General features: G+C 40.9%; 1 protein-coding gene and 1 long non-coding RNA gene across 3 annotated transcripts in view; one reads left to right on the forward strand and one right to left on the reverse strand.

The window, feature by feature from the left end:
- The window catches only part of prkar2b (protein kinase cAMP-dependent type II regulatory subunit beta), a 101,673-nt gene that overhangs the window by 9,103 nt on the left and 74,157 nt on the right, over positions 1-18,413 (reverse strand). For both annotated transcript variants that reach the window (XM_078553439.1, XM_078553438.1), the window contains exons 9-10: positions 14,272-14,337; positions 5,905-6,037 (exon numbers count right to left, since the gene is read on the reverse strand). In XM_078553439.1, coding sequence (XP_078409565.1) covers positions 5,905-6,037; positions 14,272-14,337 — 199 coding nt within the window. The remainder of the gene's footprint in view (positions 1-5,904; positions 6,038-14,271; positions 14,338-18,413) is intronic.
- LOC144687385 (uncharacterized) overlaps positions 1-18,413 on the forward strand; it is a 32,217-nt gene that overhangs the window by 7,565 nt on the left and 6,239 nt on the right. The gene's annotated exons all lie outside the window — the stretch shown is intronic.

Consider the following 18,413-nt stretch of genomic DNA (forward strand, 5'->3'; position numbering starts at 1 on the left):
CAGTTGTCTTCGCTCTCTGTAAGCCATGAAGCATACAGCTAGGTCACCAGGCTCCATGATTCTGATGTACTCCTCCTGCAGGATGAAAGAGACATGTGTGGTTTAACATGGGTGTACTAGGAACCTGTCTTGGTTAAGTCTGAAGGCCCCTTCGCACATCCCTGAGAGTGCTGGCCACCACTTGGATGGCCAGAGATGAGTGCGCTGCATGGCTGCCCAAAACCCCACCCACCTGACCAACTGGCAGCAGCTTTGCCCATTGGACTGCATGTTATACTCTCAGCTCAGGCACTCTCCTAACCCGCGCTGCAAAGGTGCACTGTTAGCTTGAATCATGGGGGAGACTGGTCCAAACCAGGATGATGACATTGCATGAGGCTGCGAGCGCTTCCACCAGTGACTGCTCCATGGTCAGCTTTAGCAAGGAGATTGTACAATGTGCCCAGTCATCCAACTGTTCTGCAGTCCACTAGAACACTCATTACTTTGCAGTCTATGTCTGAGGGGTGAAAAGCTCTGGAGCACTCGGTAGCACTTTCATGCCTATGCATTGTTTAAGTGGGCAGGGAAGCTAGAGGTCCGACTCCAATCATATCAATGTGGCTGCGCCTGAACTGTCTCAGCTGCAGAGGAATGGTCACTTTATATGAGGTTTCCCTAATTCCCTAAGGCCACATCCTTCATCCACACCCCCACCCCACCATGTGCTTGTGTGCTACCTTCAACTGCAGGGCAGCCCTCGCCCCCCCACCCCACAATGCGCCTCAACCGCAGGGCAGCCCTTGCTCCTTCCCCCCACCCTACCAACATGCCTCAACCTTGAAGTCCAGCAGACGACCCAGGCGAGTGCTCTACGATGTCACTGTGTACTCACCTTTGAGTACCCCTCAAAGCACAGCCTTTTATATGCTGCTGTGAAACATGTCGGCATGCAATCACTCCGACATGGGCAGACGATCCAGCGGTTGGCGGTGGGGGGGGCGGGGGGACACGATTCCAGTGGGCTGGACTTACAATGATATGCAGATATATTACAATGAGGTTCCTGACATCTGATAGCAGGAAACACGGCCCACCATTGGCAGTCGGAACAGATAATCGCAAACTGGTTTCATGAGATGATGAACCCGATTTTTGGCCTTCTCGTCATATTGTCTGCTCAGACCACCAAACATGCCTGATGCCAGCAGGCACAGATGATTCCGCCCATTGTTTTCTCCTTCACAACATACCAATTTTCATGGTGTATGGTTCCATAGGTTCTGGTAGTTCATCAATGTCCTGCTTAGTGGTCATTCACCAAGTGAGCCCAGACAGTAGAGTGTTGGCAGGCTATTTGGCAATAGCAGACATCTCAACTGAGCCCCATCCTGTCCTCATGTGAAGTCCATATATGCATGCACTTTCCAGCATGATTACTGCATACAAATCAGCATTCAAAACCCTGGCTGGTTATTTTCCCATCTAACACAGAATTGGCAACATTGATTGCATACAATGCCCACAGAGCTTTTCATTATGACCTTCAGCACTTCAATCTAAGTCCACTATTCATTGGGAGTAAAATGGGAAATCATTTTCTCTCGATTGGAGGCTTTCATAACGAATCAAATGAAGAATGGGTTATAACTAGAGACCGTAAGCAACAGTACATTATGCATCCATTATGTTTTAAAATAGTTATTAAGTGAGTTAGCATTGTTTGCCAATTGCAGTTGTACCAGTAATTGTTTAAGTTGGTCCCCATGCAAATTAGATATAACAAAGATGTTTGTGTGGAGCATAAATATCGATATGGACCTGTGGTCCAAATAGTATTTACAGCACAAAAACAAGCTCTGTAAGCTGATTAAACACAGCTGTTAATACTATTTCCCCAGTACAGTCTCACCCAACTGCTATCCCAAGTGACCACTTTATTTACAAATGACTTGCTTCAATACATGTTGCAGCCACTTGGAGGTCAAGAGGGTAGTCCCCTGTTGTGAGTGTATTAATTGTTATTGTTTAAGATTTCTGATCATTGTCTTTATGTAATAAGAACAGAAAAATAGGAGTAGACCATACGACCCCTCGAGCATTGTACGCCATTCATTAGCAGCATAGTTGATTTTCTGCCTTAACTACACTTTCCTGCCTGAACCCCACATATCCCTTGATTCCTTCAGTGTCCAAAAAACTATTAGTCTCCATTTTTGGATATATTCAACAATGGAGCATCCACAACTCGCTGGAATACAGAATTGCAAGGATTCAAAGTCCTCTGAGTGAAAAGATTTCTCATCTCAGTCCTAAATGGTTGCCCCCTTATCCAGAAACTAGTTCCAGGTTCTCCAGCCAGGGAAAACAGTCTCTCAGCATCTACACTGTCAAGCCTTCCCAGAATTTTATGCAATTCAATCAGATCACCTCTATTCTGAACTCCAGAGAATACAGGCCCATTGTAATCAATCTTCTCTTATTAGAATAACTCTCTCATACAAGAAATTGCTACAAATTGGAAGCAAAATTATAAGTGGGGTTGGGCTAGTGATGAGTTTCACAATGTACACTGAAATCCCTATCTGTAATACTGTAGTGTAGGATGTGGACCATTGTTTCTATTACTGGGTTGATTTAATACCAAATTACATTCCATAATTTTATAAATTGCTGCAATTTATTTCTAACACTCATGAAGTCCATTCTCATCATGCAGTAACCAGAGAGAGAGCCTGCACCATCTATAACATTACCGTCAGAATGCCTTGGGAAATCTGAGGAATGAGTATAATAAATTACAAACCCAGATTAGAGATAGCCAGCCAGGTCCAAAAGTTCAGTTTAGTGCCTGTTCCTTCAAGCCAACTCTTCCCTGCACATTTTTAAAACAACTGTCACATGCAATCATGATTGCCAGTAAAAATTCATTTTGGCAGCATATGTTTTAAGGTTTTAGAAAGAAGTGTTTGAAGTGTATTGCGTCCAGTGATGAATAATGTTTCACTCTAACTCTTCCTAAGAACTCTTGTTTTAAAATTTTGTTTTTGATATATTTGCCAACCCTCATCACTTTCAAAAGTAATTCATGGTGGTTAAATCAGAAAACGCACAAATCCGCTAATCCTGCAATTCTCTGCACTGTAACGGGATCCTTTATAGGGAAAGCTCAGATAGTGAGTTTCAATTTCAAATGAAAGGAGCTGGGGCCTGTAAAGTTGTATTGCATTCTTTATAATGACTTCGTTTTATAATTAAAATATATTTTACTCTGGCAGGTAAATATTTTTTGATTTGGAAGGGATACTACAGTAGACTTTAAAATGTTACAAATTATGCCTACTCCTTAAAATGACAGGAACCCATATTTAACTACATCATCACGTAACTCTGTCTTTATATGTCACAAGACCTATATGTCAGCTTTTTTGATGCTGGGTCACACTTATGAAGAGGTTTGTCAGATACTGCTAGCTGCACTGATTTGCAACAATACAACTGTAATGCCTCAGCCATCATAAGAAAGAACTGCTAACTCTGCAAAAGCCAGAGATTAAACTGGAAACGTCCTAGACCACATTGCCCATTTCATAATGGGTATATCACATATTTTCTGAGTAATTAAAAGAAAGTACACAAAAATTAACTTAATTCACAATTTTAGAATTGGTGGTATAGGGATTAGTTACCACATCTTCTGAGATATAACTATTTAATCTGACTTCTTGATGGGAAAAATATCACAGTAAATTAATCCCAGAAAAACAACTTTTGAACTTTCAAAATTACCTAAAATATATTCCCTGTAAGGATGAGGTTTTGAATAAGCATTTTACACTGAAAACATTTTTTCTCTCAAATGTTAAAATACATCATCTTAATATTACTGTGACAAAATAAAAAAGTCTGTCACAGTTTAAAAAAATAAATTTTAATTCATTTTTATGTTGCTCCATCTTTGGTTTACATCTCTAATTTAACTGGGTATTTCTACAGATCTCTCTTCACAAAGTGGAAACCACTTCACATCAATGCTAGAGCTGCAGTACAAATGCATCCTCTATGCTATTTAAGATATACATTTTGTAGATACAGAACTACAGTAAAATACCTTCTATTTGAGCAATAATTAAACCACTGACATTTAGCAATGATTAAGGAAAAATGCTCACGTACATTTAAAAGTGTGCTCCCAATCACCAAAACTTTTGACATGAATAAAGTATAGAAGTTACGCATGAACAGGTCAGTTGGTCTTGTTGGTCTCTGCATGAGTTATGATTCATATGAGAATTAGGAGGAGGAGGTCATTTGGCCCCTCGAGCCTGCTCCACCATTCGATGAGATCATAGCTGATTGTGGCTTCAACTCCACTTTCCAATCTACCTCCCATAACCCTCGACTCCAGGTCGATCAAAAAGCTAACCCTGCCTTGAATATATTCAATGACCTAGCCTCCACTGCTCTCTTGGGAAAAGAGTTCTACAGACTAACAACCCTTAGAAAAAAAATTCTCATCTCTGTCTTAAATGGGAGACACCTAAATTTTTAAATTGTCTCCCCCATAGTTCCAGACTCCCCCAGAAGGAGACAGCACCCTCTTAGCATCTACCCTCAGGATCTTGTTTCAATAAGATCACCTTTCATTCTTCGAAACCCCAATGGGTTAGGCCCAACCTGCTCAACCTTTCCTCATAAGCTAACCCGTTCACCTGGGGAATCAGTCAAGTGAACCTTCTCGAAATGCTTCTAATGCAATTATATCTTTCTTAAGTAGGAGACCAAAATTGTACACAATACACCAGATGTGGTCTCATTAAGGCCTTGTACAGCTGTGGCAATACTTCCCTACTTTTAAACTCGATTCCACTTGCATAAATGCCAACATTCCATTTGCCTTCCTAATCACTTGCTGTACTTGCATACTAACCTCTTGTGATTCATGTACCAGGACATATGCCCTGTACCATAGAGTTCAGCAGTTAATTTCCATTTAAATAGTACACTGCTTTTCTATTCTTCCTGCTAAAGCGGACAAGTTCACATTTCCCACATTACACTCCATCTGCCAAATTTTTGCCCACTCATGTAACCTATCTCAATCCCTTTGTAGAATGTTTATGTCCTCTTGACAACTTACTTTCCTAACTGTCTTTGTGTCATCAGCAAATTTAGCTACCACACATTCAGTCCCTTGATCCAAGCCTCCTCCCATCCTACTTATCTAACCCTAAGTGCAAATCATTCTATTCCCTTTGTCCTCATTTACATACCTAACTTGCTCTTAAATGCATTTATGCCATTCATCTCAACTACTCCATGTGACAACAAGTTTCATGTTCCAACCATACTCTGGATAAATAAGGCTCTCCTGAATTCTTAGTTGGATTTATTAGTGACCATCTTATACTTATTGCCTACAGTTTTGCACTCCCAAAAGGGAAAACATCTACTCTACATCTACCCTATCAACTTTTTCACAATTTTCAAGACCTCTAATTAGGTAATTCCTTAGCCTGCTCTTTTCTAGCAGAAAGAGCCCCAGTCTGTTTAGCCTTTTCAGATCATTACAGGCACTCAATTCTTGTATCATCTTTGTAAATCTTTTTTTCCATTTTCTTCAGTACCTCCATATCCTTTTTTGTAACATGGAGACCAGAATTGCACATATTACTCCAAGTATGGTCTAACCAATATATGTTTAACCATGTCTTTGCCTTTCAGTTCTATTCTTCTAGAGGAATACATACAGGTTACATTTAGTCCATGAAATTTCTAGCCTGTGTGAAATTCTGTGAACAGCATTCACTTACGTTGAAGCAATTCAATATAAAAAGTATTAAAGGAATTGCCAGGAAACCATTAACTAGATTCCACCCTCCCCAACCCATTTTTAAAACATTTCTTAAAATGTGAAAGACTTACCTAAACATTTCACAATTCCTACAGCATATGCAGAAGCTGCACGGGGCTGATTTGCAACCAGAGCAAGTTCTCCAAAATACTGCCCTCTTGAACAGCGAGCTATTTCCACTCCACCATTTGCATCGGGTTTGGCCTATATTAAAAGAAGCCAAAAAGGAAAATGATCTTTCAACATACAAATTCTGCGTGTAAATGAAGTTTGAAGAAACAGAAATAGAAAATGATGGCAACGCTCAGCAGGTCAGGAAGCATCTGTGGAGAGAACAGAGGAGTTAACATTTAGACTGTGGAACTCATAACAAAATAGAGTTGAATTCTGACAAAACATTCATGCTCAAACCGAAACATCTCCATTTCTCCACAAATGTTGCCTGACTTGCTCAGTGCTTCCAAAATGTTTTATTTCTGAGATGAGCTTCCAATCACATATTCACGCCATCACTAAGACCACCTATTCCCACCTCCAGAACATTAGCCGACTTCTATTGCAGCTCAACTGCTGCTGAAACCCTCATTCGTGCCTTTGTTACCTCTAGCCCTTACTAATCCATTACACTCTTGGTTGGTCTCCAACATTCTACCCTCTGTAAACTTGAGGTCATCCAAAACTCTGCTGCCCGTATTTTAACTCGCACAAGTCGTATTCACCTGTCCCTGTGTTCGCTGACCTACACGGGCTCCCAGTTAAGGAAATCACAGTATCTTTACAGTGCAGGAGGTCATTCAGCCCATCGAGTCTGCACTGGCTCTCTGAAAGAGCATTCCACGGAGACCTACTCCCCAGCCTTATCCCCATAACCTTGCACATTCTCTCTTTTTAGATAGCAATCCAATTCCCTTTTGAATACCTCGATCGAACCTGCCTTCACCAACCTTTCAGGAAGTCTGTTCCAGACTCCAAACACCCTCTGGGTGAAAACATTTTTTCCTCACATCACATTTACTCCTTTTGCCAATTATTTTGAATCTGTGCCCTCCAGTTCTTGATGAACTCTTTAGTGAGAACAGTTTCTCACTATTTACCCTGTCCATACCCCTCAGGATCTTGAATATCCATTTCAAGTCTCCTCTCAGCCTTCTTTTCTCCAAGGAAAACAGTCCCAACCTCTCCAATCTATCCTCAAAGCTACAGCTCTTCATCCCAGGAATCATTCTTGTGAATCTCCTCCGTCTCCAATGCCTTTGCATCCTTCCTCCAGTATGGCACCCAGAACTGGAAGCAGTACCCCAGATGAGGCCCAACTAGAGTCTTATACAATTTCAACATGACCTCCTTACTCTTGTTCTCAATGCCCCTATTAATAAAGCCTAAGATACTATATGCTTTATTAACTGCTCTCTCAACATGCCCTGCCATCTTCAATGACCTATGTACATATACACTGAGGTCCCTCTGTTCCTGCACCTCCTTTAGCAGCTCCCCCTTTATTTTATACTGTCTCAATATACATTTGCTGCCAAAATGAATCATCTCACACTTCTCTGCATTGAACTTCATCTGCCACCAACATGTCTATGTCGTTTTGAAGTTCAAAACTATCACCATCATAGTTGACAACATTTCCAATCTTCATATCATCTGTACATTTTGAAATCATGCCCTGTACACCACAGTCTAGGTCATTAATATATATCAAGAAGAGCAAGGGTCCCAACACTGACACGAGGAACTCCACTACAAACCTTCCTACAATCTGAAAATTTATCACTACTGTTTCCTGTCACTCAGCCAATTTCTTATCCAAGTGCCTACTTTCCCTTTTATTCCATGACCTAGAATTTCACCCACAAGTCTGTTGTGTGGCACTGCATCAAATGCCTTTTGAAAATCCATATACAACCACATCAACAGCCTTTCCCTTATCAACCCTTCGGGGAGGTGATGGTGTAATGGTATTCTCACTGGACCGGTAATCCAGAAGCCCAGGGGTAATGGTCTGGGGACCCGGGTTTGAATCCCACCACGGCAGATGGTGGAATTTTAATCCAATAAAAATCTGGAATTAAAGACAGTCTAATGACAACTGTGAAACCTTTGCCAATTGTCAAAAAAACCCAACTGGTTCACTAATGTACTTTAGGGAATGAAATCAGCCATCCTTACTTGGTCTGGCCTACAAGTGACTCCAGACCCACAGCAATGTGGGTTGACACTTAAATGCCCTCTGAACAATGGCAATTAAGGATGGGCAATAAATGCTGGCTGAGCCAGCGGCGCCCACATCCCACAAACGAATAAAAAAAACCTTTTCTGTTACCTCATCGAAAAATTCAAGCAAGTTAGTTCATGAATCCATGCTGGCTTTCCTTAATTATCCTGCACTTGTCCAAGTGACTATTGATTTTATCCCGTGCTATAGTTTCCAGAAGTCCCTACCACTGAGGTCAAACTGACTGGTCTGTAGTTACCGACTTTATCCTTGCACCCCTTTTTGAACAAGGGTGTAAGATTCGCAATTCTTCAGACCTCTGGCACCTCCCCTTTGTCCAAGGAAGGCTGAAAGATTATCACGAGTGTCTCTGCAATTTCCACTCTCACTTCCCTCAGTATTCTTGGATGCATCTCAACCAGTCCTGGTACCTTATCTATTTTAATTAAAGATAGCCTTTCCAACACCTCCTTCCTCTCAATTATAAGTTCTTCTAATGTACCAGTTACCTCCTCTCTCACCTCAGCCTGGGGAGGATCCTCTTCCTTTGTAAAAACAGATGCAAAGTACTTGTTTAACACCTGCGCTATTTCTCCAGCCTCCACATGCAAGTCCCCTTTTTTTGTCCCTAATCAGCTCTACTATTTCTTTTACCACCCTTTTATTATTTACATTTTGAGTTCCACACTAGTGTTCTGGAGTTAAACAAAGGTAACTACATAGGCATAAGGGCAGATGTGGCCCTAGTGGACTGGGCAGGAAGGCTACAAGGTAGGACAGTTGATGAACAGTGGCAGATATTTAAGGAGATATTCAATTCCTCCCAAGTAAAATATATTCCAAAGAGGAAGAAAGATGCTAAGAGGAGGAAAAAGCATCCATGGCTAAGCAAGGAAGTTAAAGATAACATAAAGGCAAAACTAAGGCATACCAAATTGCAAAGATCAGTGGCAGGCTGGAAGATTAGGAAAAGATCAACAAAGGGTTACTAAAAAAATAATAAAAAGAGCAAAGGTAAATTATGAAAGAAAACTAGTGCAAAATGTAAAAACTGATCGCATAAGCTTCTACAAGTATATAAAAGGAAAGAGAGTAGCTAAAGTGAATGTTGGTCCCTTGGAGGATGGGACTGGGGAGTTAATAGTGGGGAATGCAGAAATGGCAGAGATGCTTAATCAATATTTTGCCTCAGTTTTCATGGTGGAGGACACTAGTACCACCCCAATAGTAACAGATAGTGCAGAAGGTATAGAGAAGGAGGAACTTAGAACAATCACCATCACTAGAGAAAAAGTACTGAACAAACTATTGGGATTATAGGGTGACAAGTCCCTGGACCTGATGGCCTACATGCCAGGGTCTTAAAGGAAGTGGCAGCAGAGATAGTGGATGCATTGGCTACAATATTCCAAAATCCCCTGAATTCTGGAAAGGTTCCAATAGATTGGAAAAATGCTAATATAACGCCCTTATTCAAAAAGGGGTGGGGGGGGGAGGCAGAAAGTAGGAAACTATAGACCAGTATGTTTAACGTCTGTCATTGAGAAATTGTTAGAATCCATTATTAAGGAAGTAGTAATGGGGCATTTGGAAAAGCAAAATGCAATCCATCAGAGTCAGCATCATTTTATGAAGAGTAAATAGTGTTTGACTAATTTGCTAGAGTTCTTTGAAGATGTGACAAGCAAAGTGGATAATGGGGATCCTGTAGATGTAGTATATCTGGACTTCCAGAAGGCCCTTGATAAGGTGCCGCACAAAAGATTAACACACAAGATAAGATCACATGGAGTTAGGGGTAATATATTAGCTTGGATAGAGGATTGGTTAACCAGCAGAAAGCAGGGAGTTGGGATAAATGGGTCTTTTTCTAGATGGCAAGCTGTAACTAGTAGGGTGCCACAGGGTTCGGTCCTTGGGCCCCAACTATTTACAATCTATATTAATGACTTGGATTCAGGGATAGAAGGTACTACAGCTAAATTTGCAGATGACACCAAATTAGGTGGGAAAGTAAGTTGCAATGAAGAAATAAGACATAAGACATTTACAAATGGATATGGCCAGGTTAGGTGAATGGGCCAAAATTTGGCAGATGGAGTTTAATGTGGATAAGTGTGAGGTTATCCATTTTGGTTGGAAGAATAAAAAGGCGACTTATTATTTAAATGGAGAGAAACTTCAGAATGCTTCAGTGCAGAGGGATCTGGGTGTCCTCATGCACGAATCGCTGAAAGCTAATGTGCAGGTACAGCAGGTAATAAGGAAGGCAAATGGAATTTTGGCATTTACTGCTAAAGGAAGAGAGTATAAAAATAGGGAAGTGTTCTTACAACAGCACAAGGCATTGGTGAGACCCCACCTGGAGTACTGTGCACAGTTTTGGTTCCCTTACTTCAGGAAGGATGTGGTTGCATTGGAGGCGGTTCAGAGGAGGTTCACTAGATTGATTCCAGAGATGCAGGGCTTGTCTTATGAGCAGAGATTGAGCAGTTTAGGCCTATACTCGTTCGAGTTTAGAAGGATGAGGGGAGGTCTAATTGAGATACATAAGATGCTAAAGGGGATAGACAAAGTAGACGTGGAGTGGATGTTTCCCCTTATGGGGCATTCTAGAATGAGAAGCCATAGTTTTAGGCTAAGGGGTGGTAGATTTAAATCAGAGACGAGGAGGAATTACTTTTCTCAAAGGGTCGTGAATCTGTGGAATTCACTACCTCAGAGTGCAGCGGATGCCGGGATGCTGAATAAATTTGAGGAGATAGACAGATTTTTAATTAGTAACAGGTTGAAAGGTTACGGGGAGAGGGCGGGAAATTGGAGTTGAGGCCGAAATGAGATCAGCCATGATTGTATTGAATGGCGGGGCAGGGTCGAGGAGCTGAATTGCCTACTACTGCTCCTAGTTCTTATGTAGAAGACCTTGGGATTCCCTTTTATGTTCACTGCCAGCCTTTTTCATGCTCCCTCCTCACTTATCTTATTAGTTTCTTCACTTCCCCTCTGGTCCTTCAATATTCAGTCTGATTCTCCATTGAATTTTCTACCTGACATCCGTCGTACGTGCACTTCTTCCTTTTCATCTTTACCCCTATTTCTCTTGTCATCCAGGGCACTCTGGGTTTATTTGTCCTACATTTTCACTTCAAGGGAATATACCTTGACATTTCCTGCAACACCTTTTCTTTGAAGGTGGCCCATTGTTCAGCCACCGTCTTTTCTGCCAACATTTGATTCCAACTCTCTCAACTCAGATGCATTCCTATTGAAGTTGGCTTTCCCCCAATTAATTATCCCTGCTTGGATTGTTCCCCATCTTTTTCCATGATTAACCTAAACTTTATGATACAATGGTCACTGTCCCCTAGAGGCTCCCCCACTGACATTTGATCCACTCGGGCCAACTCATTCCCCAGAACCAGCTCCAAAAGTACATGTCCCCTCGTTGGACTGGAAACATACTGCTGCAGAAAATTATCTTGAACGCATTCCAGGAACTCTCGCCCCTCTTGTCCTTTTGTATTATTCCTATCCCAGTCTATATTTGGATAATTGAAGTTCCCCATTATGATTGCTCTATAATTCTTGTGCCTCTTTGTAATTTCTTTGCAAATTTGTCTTCTTCCACTAATTGGTGGTCTATATACTACACCAATCAATGTTATTGTACCTTTTTCATTCCTTACCTCTAGCCAGAGAGATTCCATCCTTGACCCTTCTAGAACATCCTCTCTCTCCAATACTGTAATGCCATCTTTAATCAATATTGCCACTCCCCTCACTTTTCTTCCTTTCCTGTCTCTCCTAAACACCTTGTACCCAGGAATATTTAATACCCAGTCATGCCCTTCTTTGAGCCAGGTCTCTGTTATATCAATAAAATCATAATTCCATTTGTCAACCTGTGCCTGCAGTTCACCAATCTTTTTAACCACATTCCATGTATTCACAAACATGCACATTAGCCCTGATTTAGGCTTTTTTTACTTTCCACTAATTCTGGCCCCACCTAATTACTTTCTATTGCCTACTCTAATTCTATCAAACTCTCCAAGTATTCTGTTTACCTTGATATTACTCTCTGATATATCCACATAATCCCCAGGTCTCAGGTAGGAAAGGTGACGCTCCGATCCCTGGGCTCTATTTATGCTGCTCCTGGTTCCCAACCTGCCTCTGCTCCACTCCCAGGTAGGAAAGGCCATGCTCCAATCCCCAGGCTCTGTTTATGCTGCTCCCGGTTCCCGACCTGCCTCTGCTCCACTCCCAGGTAGGAAATCAACATCTTGATTTTAAAATCCTCATCCTTGTGTTCAAATCCCTCCATGCCCTTGCCCCTCCCCATCTCTGTAATCTCCTCCAGCCCCACAACCGTCTGAGGTGTCTGCACTCAACTAATTAGGGCCTCTTGAGCATCCCCAATTTTAATTGCGCCACCACTGATGACTGCCTTGATGACCCAAGGTTTAGAATTCCCTTCCTACACCTCTCCACATTGCTTTCCTTCTTTGAGACACTCCTTAAAAATCTACCTCCTTTATCAAGCTTTTGGTTATCTGACCCAATATCTTATGTGACACATTGTCGTATTTTGTTTTATAATGTAAACCTTGAGACATTTTATTATATTTATATAACGCCTTTAATGTAATGTTCAGATCTTCAACATCTGTACTTTTTGCTTTTAAAGAGCAATGAATCTTGTTCAAAACAGAATAGAGCAGTTAAAAATATGACTTGCTGTATTAGAGGCTAAATGCCAAACATTTTGGTACAATAATCTTCTGTGTGCCATATTAACACTGGCATTAAACCAGTTTATTATAACCGCTTCTATTAACATACCAAACAAAAAATTGTCATAGCCATGCATTAAACATTTGTTTACTAATTTCAGGAACAGTCATAAATCAACCCTTTGTTGTAAGATAATTTACTTCAATATCTATTTTAAGTGCTAACCCTGAATTGAAATGTAGTGCTTATACTAGTATAGTAATCAAAGAGAATCTCCAAGTGTACCTGCATTCCACCAAAGTTAAGCCTAATTGATCCAGTTCTTGTTTTGCATTACATGCTGACTGAGCAACAGATTAGGATGATTACTACCATCTACATTTTGATGGGTTTTAAATGAACCACATGTTAAAAATAGTAATTGTGGAATTTAAAAACCTATTATAATTTTGTCTATAATTAAAAACCAAATTTTAAACTATACAGGTTTTCACTTCATGTAGCTTTTTGGTGTTTTCCCTCGATCAAGTTTGAAAAGTATTCTGAAGCTGTCATGTCCCTCTCTTTTCTCAGAAATGTCCTGAATTTCTATCTTACATTTACAGTGAAACTCCTTTTGCAGGGAATGAGGAGGGAAGAATTTATAGATGGGAAACTCAAACTAATCGTCATATCATTTCTCCCGAATCCCCAGATTACACACAATGTGCAAAAAAAAAAAATCTTCCCCAATCACATATCCTACTTCAGATTATGTTCTGTAAATGGGCAGATCCATATAGAAAATTTAAAATGAATTTAAAAACAGATGGAGCCCAAACTGGCTAACTAAGAGTGATCTAGTCAGTTGCTTTACAAGCATCTGGAATGAACAGCTTAGCTGCACTTCTCAGAGTTAAAACAGAGTATTTTGTAGTGGGATAATGAAGGCAGCTCCATACAGAATATTGGATAGTTAGGGTGAATTACAAATATGCAACTGGTTTAGGATCAGCATGCTCAAGTGGAGTCTTCTGATCAATAGATGTTCCTCGATCATCTGTTAATTTACATTCACAAATATTAACATGGGTATTTTCATGAATCAAATCTGTGAAAACACAAAATTTTCTTTAATGAAGCAGCCTTTGCCTTTTTGAGGGCAGGGAGGCTGCAGGAAAGGGCAGAAGCTGAACAAACCCAGACTATAGAAGCAGTTCAAGTGGGAATGTCAACCTGCTCATGATCAAACAGGAGTCATCTACTGAATAAGCATGAAGCAGGAAAAGAAGAATGTGGGTGCACAAAGTGCTCCTCTGTTTAACTTGCCCCATCATCCAGTTTCTTATTTTTTAATTGGATAGGGTTAGCAATGGAAATACAATGTAGCAATGCTATGATTTTCAATGAGGCATTACACAATCTGTGTGTTGTTCATATATGTTTATGTGCAATTAGTAATTTAATTTGTCTTTCTAAAAGACTGAGTACTTGTGTTTACCTTGTGCTTCATTGTTATCCGAACCTCTCCAGATTCTACAATATAAAAGCAATCAGCTTTCTCTCCCTGAAGAACAAAAAAAACAATTAAATTCATAAAGCGTGAAGAATAAGTTTTATTTATGTTTAAAAAGAGTTTAAAATTAGAGTCATAGAATCATTACAGCACATAAGAAATCCATTTGGCTCATCAAATCCATGCTGGCTCTCTTCCCCCACTCTACCTCCCTAGATAGAGTTAATTTCACTCAAGTGCCTATCCAATTTCCTTTTGTAATCATTGACCGCCTCCCCTTCCACCACCCTGATAGGCAGCGAGTTCCAGGTCATCACCACTTGCTGCATTGAAAAGTTCTTCCTCACATGTCCCCTGTATCTCTTATCCAAAACTTTAAATCTAAGTCGCTAGACACTGTACCATTGCTAATAAGAACAGCTTTTCTTTGTCTACCTTATTTAAACCTGATAATCTTGCATACTTCGATCAACCTCCTTTGCTCCAAGGAAAGCAACCTCAGTTTCTCCAGCCTACACTTGTAACTAAATTCCTCCATCTCTGGAACCATTCTGGTAAATTGTATGGCAAAAGTAACTTGTCCATAGGAAAGTTACCCTGAACCTAGATAGTGTTAGTACAGAGTAATAATCTTTGCAGTATTCACAAAAAAAGCATTTGGAGTTTAAGTCCAAAAGAAATTATATTTGGCTTCTCCCGAAGGATGAAAGTCAGTTAGTCAGCCTCGCATCTTTCTCACAACAAACAGTAAATCTAGCAGGAAAGGACAGCTCGCACTCTGTTCTAATATCCTGGTTGTTATACATGATCAGATCTTGAACTGACTGCTCCATTTCTTGACTGTGGATCATAGCAATGAGTTATGTTAGATGGAGTAGCATGGAGAGTTTGGGTAGAGTGAGGGAAAAGGAGGGGAATGAATGAAAGGAACAGATCAAAAATGTGTCTGAAAGCAGAGGTGACCAAGAATATGCTGCTAACCGCTTTAACTAATGCTGCAAAAAAGATGGACAAGGCTCCTGAATTTCAAATATTGTTACTGGACCACACAGCATGGAATGGAAGGAAGCACAATACTGCCCATTTCTCTGGGTGACACATATCTCCTTTCCCCCAAAAAGGCCAGCAAGAGCCTGGTTGGTAGACAGCTGATGGTGATGACCAGCTTCCATCAAAACAATGTCACGAAGGGTGATTTCTCAGTGCCACTGGGACCAATGATATTACCCCAGCCAAACTGCACACTAAACTCTCATAACAATTGGTTTGCCCGATAATGCAGTTACAACCACATTATCCATGTCGATGTGAAATTGTTCCTCTTCAGTGGGCAATACATCCATTTCAGCGGCAGTTCATTCACCAGGAAAAGCATTATTGATCCATGAAGCCCCTGTGAGGTTCTGCTATATTTTTCTAGTGCCAGCTTTACATCTGCAATGTAAAGAGGGTGTTCTATCAGCCACAGTTAGCTGGCCCTCCAGCTGACTGGCAGGCAATGTTTAGTTTGCCTCTCCACATGTTCTACTTACAAATTAGTAGCTGCAGCTCTAAGTTACCGGGTCTGCTGCTCACTCATAGGCACAAGGCCTCTCTTGCCTCCTCCTCAAAGAAAAATACTCATGTGAGAATGGATTTAAATTAAATTTAGTTTGCACTAGACTATTTCTTCACAACAATCCCGAAATTCAGGTTTCCAACAGCAAACCGAGGAAAGATGGGTGGTGAATCTCAGACTGCTGAACATGAGTCTTGACACAGTATCTGAAAACATCCTTTAGCCTCCAGTGAACACTGCTGCAGTTATGACAGTTATCTTTCACAGCAGCTCCAAACTTTGGCCTCCTTTTTAGGAGGAAGTTTATATTGTGCAATGCACCATTTATTATTCACTAATAGCAGCATTGCACAACATAAACTTCTTCCTGAAAAGGAGGCTGAGGGAGTCAAGGTCAATTATAGTTCTCTGCATTGGGGCATTTCTACTGCACTTTCCGCTTTTAAACTTCTTAAAACCTGCCCCAAGCTTTTGGTCATCTGACCTAATATCTCCTTGCCTGGCTTGATGTCATGCTTCAGTTTGTAATGCTCCTGTGAAGCACCTTGGGACTTTTCATTACGTCAAAGGTGCTATATAAATACGTTGTTATTGCTGTCAGTGTATAGTTGTGCTACCTTAATAGGCTTAGAAGGTGGATTTGTGGTGTCAAGTTATGAGAGATTTCAGGGTGATAAGACACTACAAGGCCGATTACACCATCCTGGAAAAAAATAGAACCAAGATAGGTAGCATCAGCTGACCTGTGCATGGGAAATCTGAATCTAACTTCACTATATCCTACAAGGTCAGTTTGTTTAAATAATAATAAAGTGCTCACTTCACATTTTCAGAAGCATGGAGAGTAAGTACTAAGAATTGAAGGGGCTGAGGAATCAAGAGAGTAGCAACTCTTAAATAGCTGCAATTCTATTTTAAAAAGTCTTTGATGTGGCTATGTAAAAAGCTAAAATAGAAGATCAAGGATTTGAGGGAAGAACTGGCTCCCCAAGATGATAAAACATTAGATGGTGCATGAAAAGAGATACAAGAGGGCATTGATATATGGAGCCATAGAAGGGATCAGTGGAGAGAATGATGAAATCCAATGCTTTATCACGTCATAGGTGAAACACAATGTGTCCAACTTACCAACCATCTGGCAATATTGCCTGACTCAATAAGAATAGTCTTTGATCTCCTGTTGACAGCAGCAATGAATCTTTCACTCTTGCGATCATGAAAGGCTAACGCAACAGTGCTGGTGGGTTTCTCAGCATTAAATGCATTGAAACTGATGCATCTCTTCTCCTTCTGCAACACCACTCTCCTCCATCAGTTGGAGCCTGCAGTATTGTGGATCCCCAAGACAAGGCCCAAGTTGTGATTTGGGAGGAGCAACACAGCTAGAAGCAGGGCAAGAGATGCACGTCAATCTGGGTCAGCACTGTTGAGAAGGCCAGCTGCACTTTTGTAAAGTTCTGCCCCACTGGCAGGATGTTGCAGAATGGATTTGTCATTAACAGCACTCACTTCTCCAGTCTGCAGTTCTGTCCCGAGACCAGAAAGGAGAATACCTCAAACTGGAACAACAAACTAACCTAAAATTGGAAAGCTGAGCATGCCTGTTGCCATCCTCCAAAACAGACCCATAGAAGGCTACTTAAGCAGGAGACTCTGACTCTGCTCCTAACATACATCAGTGTCTCTTGCCTCCAATACCACCATACCAATATGTTGTACTCCAATGTTGTTTCTTCTAATCTGGCCAATCAGCTGAGTCACAATGCCAGTGCTTCCAACACCGCTTGCTGAGAGGACTCCCAAGATGCAGCTGCTTTTAACCTACCCATTCACCCAACCCCTGATGCTGACTTTGGACTGCTACCCGAGCCTTGAAGCTGCTGACTGTTGCTCAGCCACCTGCCTGAGTTCCAATTGTGTTGTCTCTTCCTGCCCACAGTATCAGTCAAGCAGACGAGAGTAGCAAATGACAAGGAGAAGAAAGAAAGACAGGGATGAAAGGAGGGGGAAGAGAATTCTGATGTGACATTGTGAGAGCATAATACAATTATGTGTTCTAACTGAATTGCATCATGTATATTGATGGCTTTAATCACACAGGGTCCAACATGAATAAACAAAGTTTATCTGAAATTGAGCCTGCAAGGTTTGGCTGGTTGTTTAAATAGTGGGACATGAATTTACTGCATTCATCATTTTGTTTAAATCATAGAATTGCAGAATTATGCAGCACAGAAAGCTGCCATTTGGCCCATTGTGCCTAGGCAAGCTCTTTGGTAGAGTTGTTCAATTAATCCCACCGCCCCCCACCTCCGCCCCACTCTTTCTCCATAGCCTTGTCATTTATTTTCCTTTAAGTGCTTATTCAATTCACTTTTAAAAGTTACTACTGAATCTGCTTCCAGCACCCATTCAAGCAGTACATTGCAGATTACAATGGACTTGCTGTGTAAAAAAATGTTTCATATTTGCATGTTTTACAAATGTTCTTTTAGTTCTTTTGGTTTCTTCTGGTTCTTTTGCCAATCACCTTAACTCCGTGTCCTTTGATTACTGTTTCATCTGC

The sequence above is a fragment of the Cetorhinus maximus genome, chromosome 12, assembly GCF_964194155.1.
Source record: "Cetorhinus maximus chromosome 12, sCetMax3.hap1.1, whole genome shotgun sequence".
NCBI lineage: Eukaryota > Metazoa > Chordata > Chondrichthyes > Lamniformes > Cetorhinidae > Cetorhinus > Cetorhinus maximus.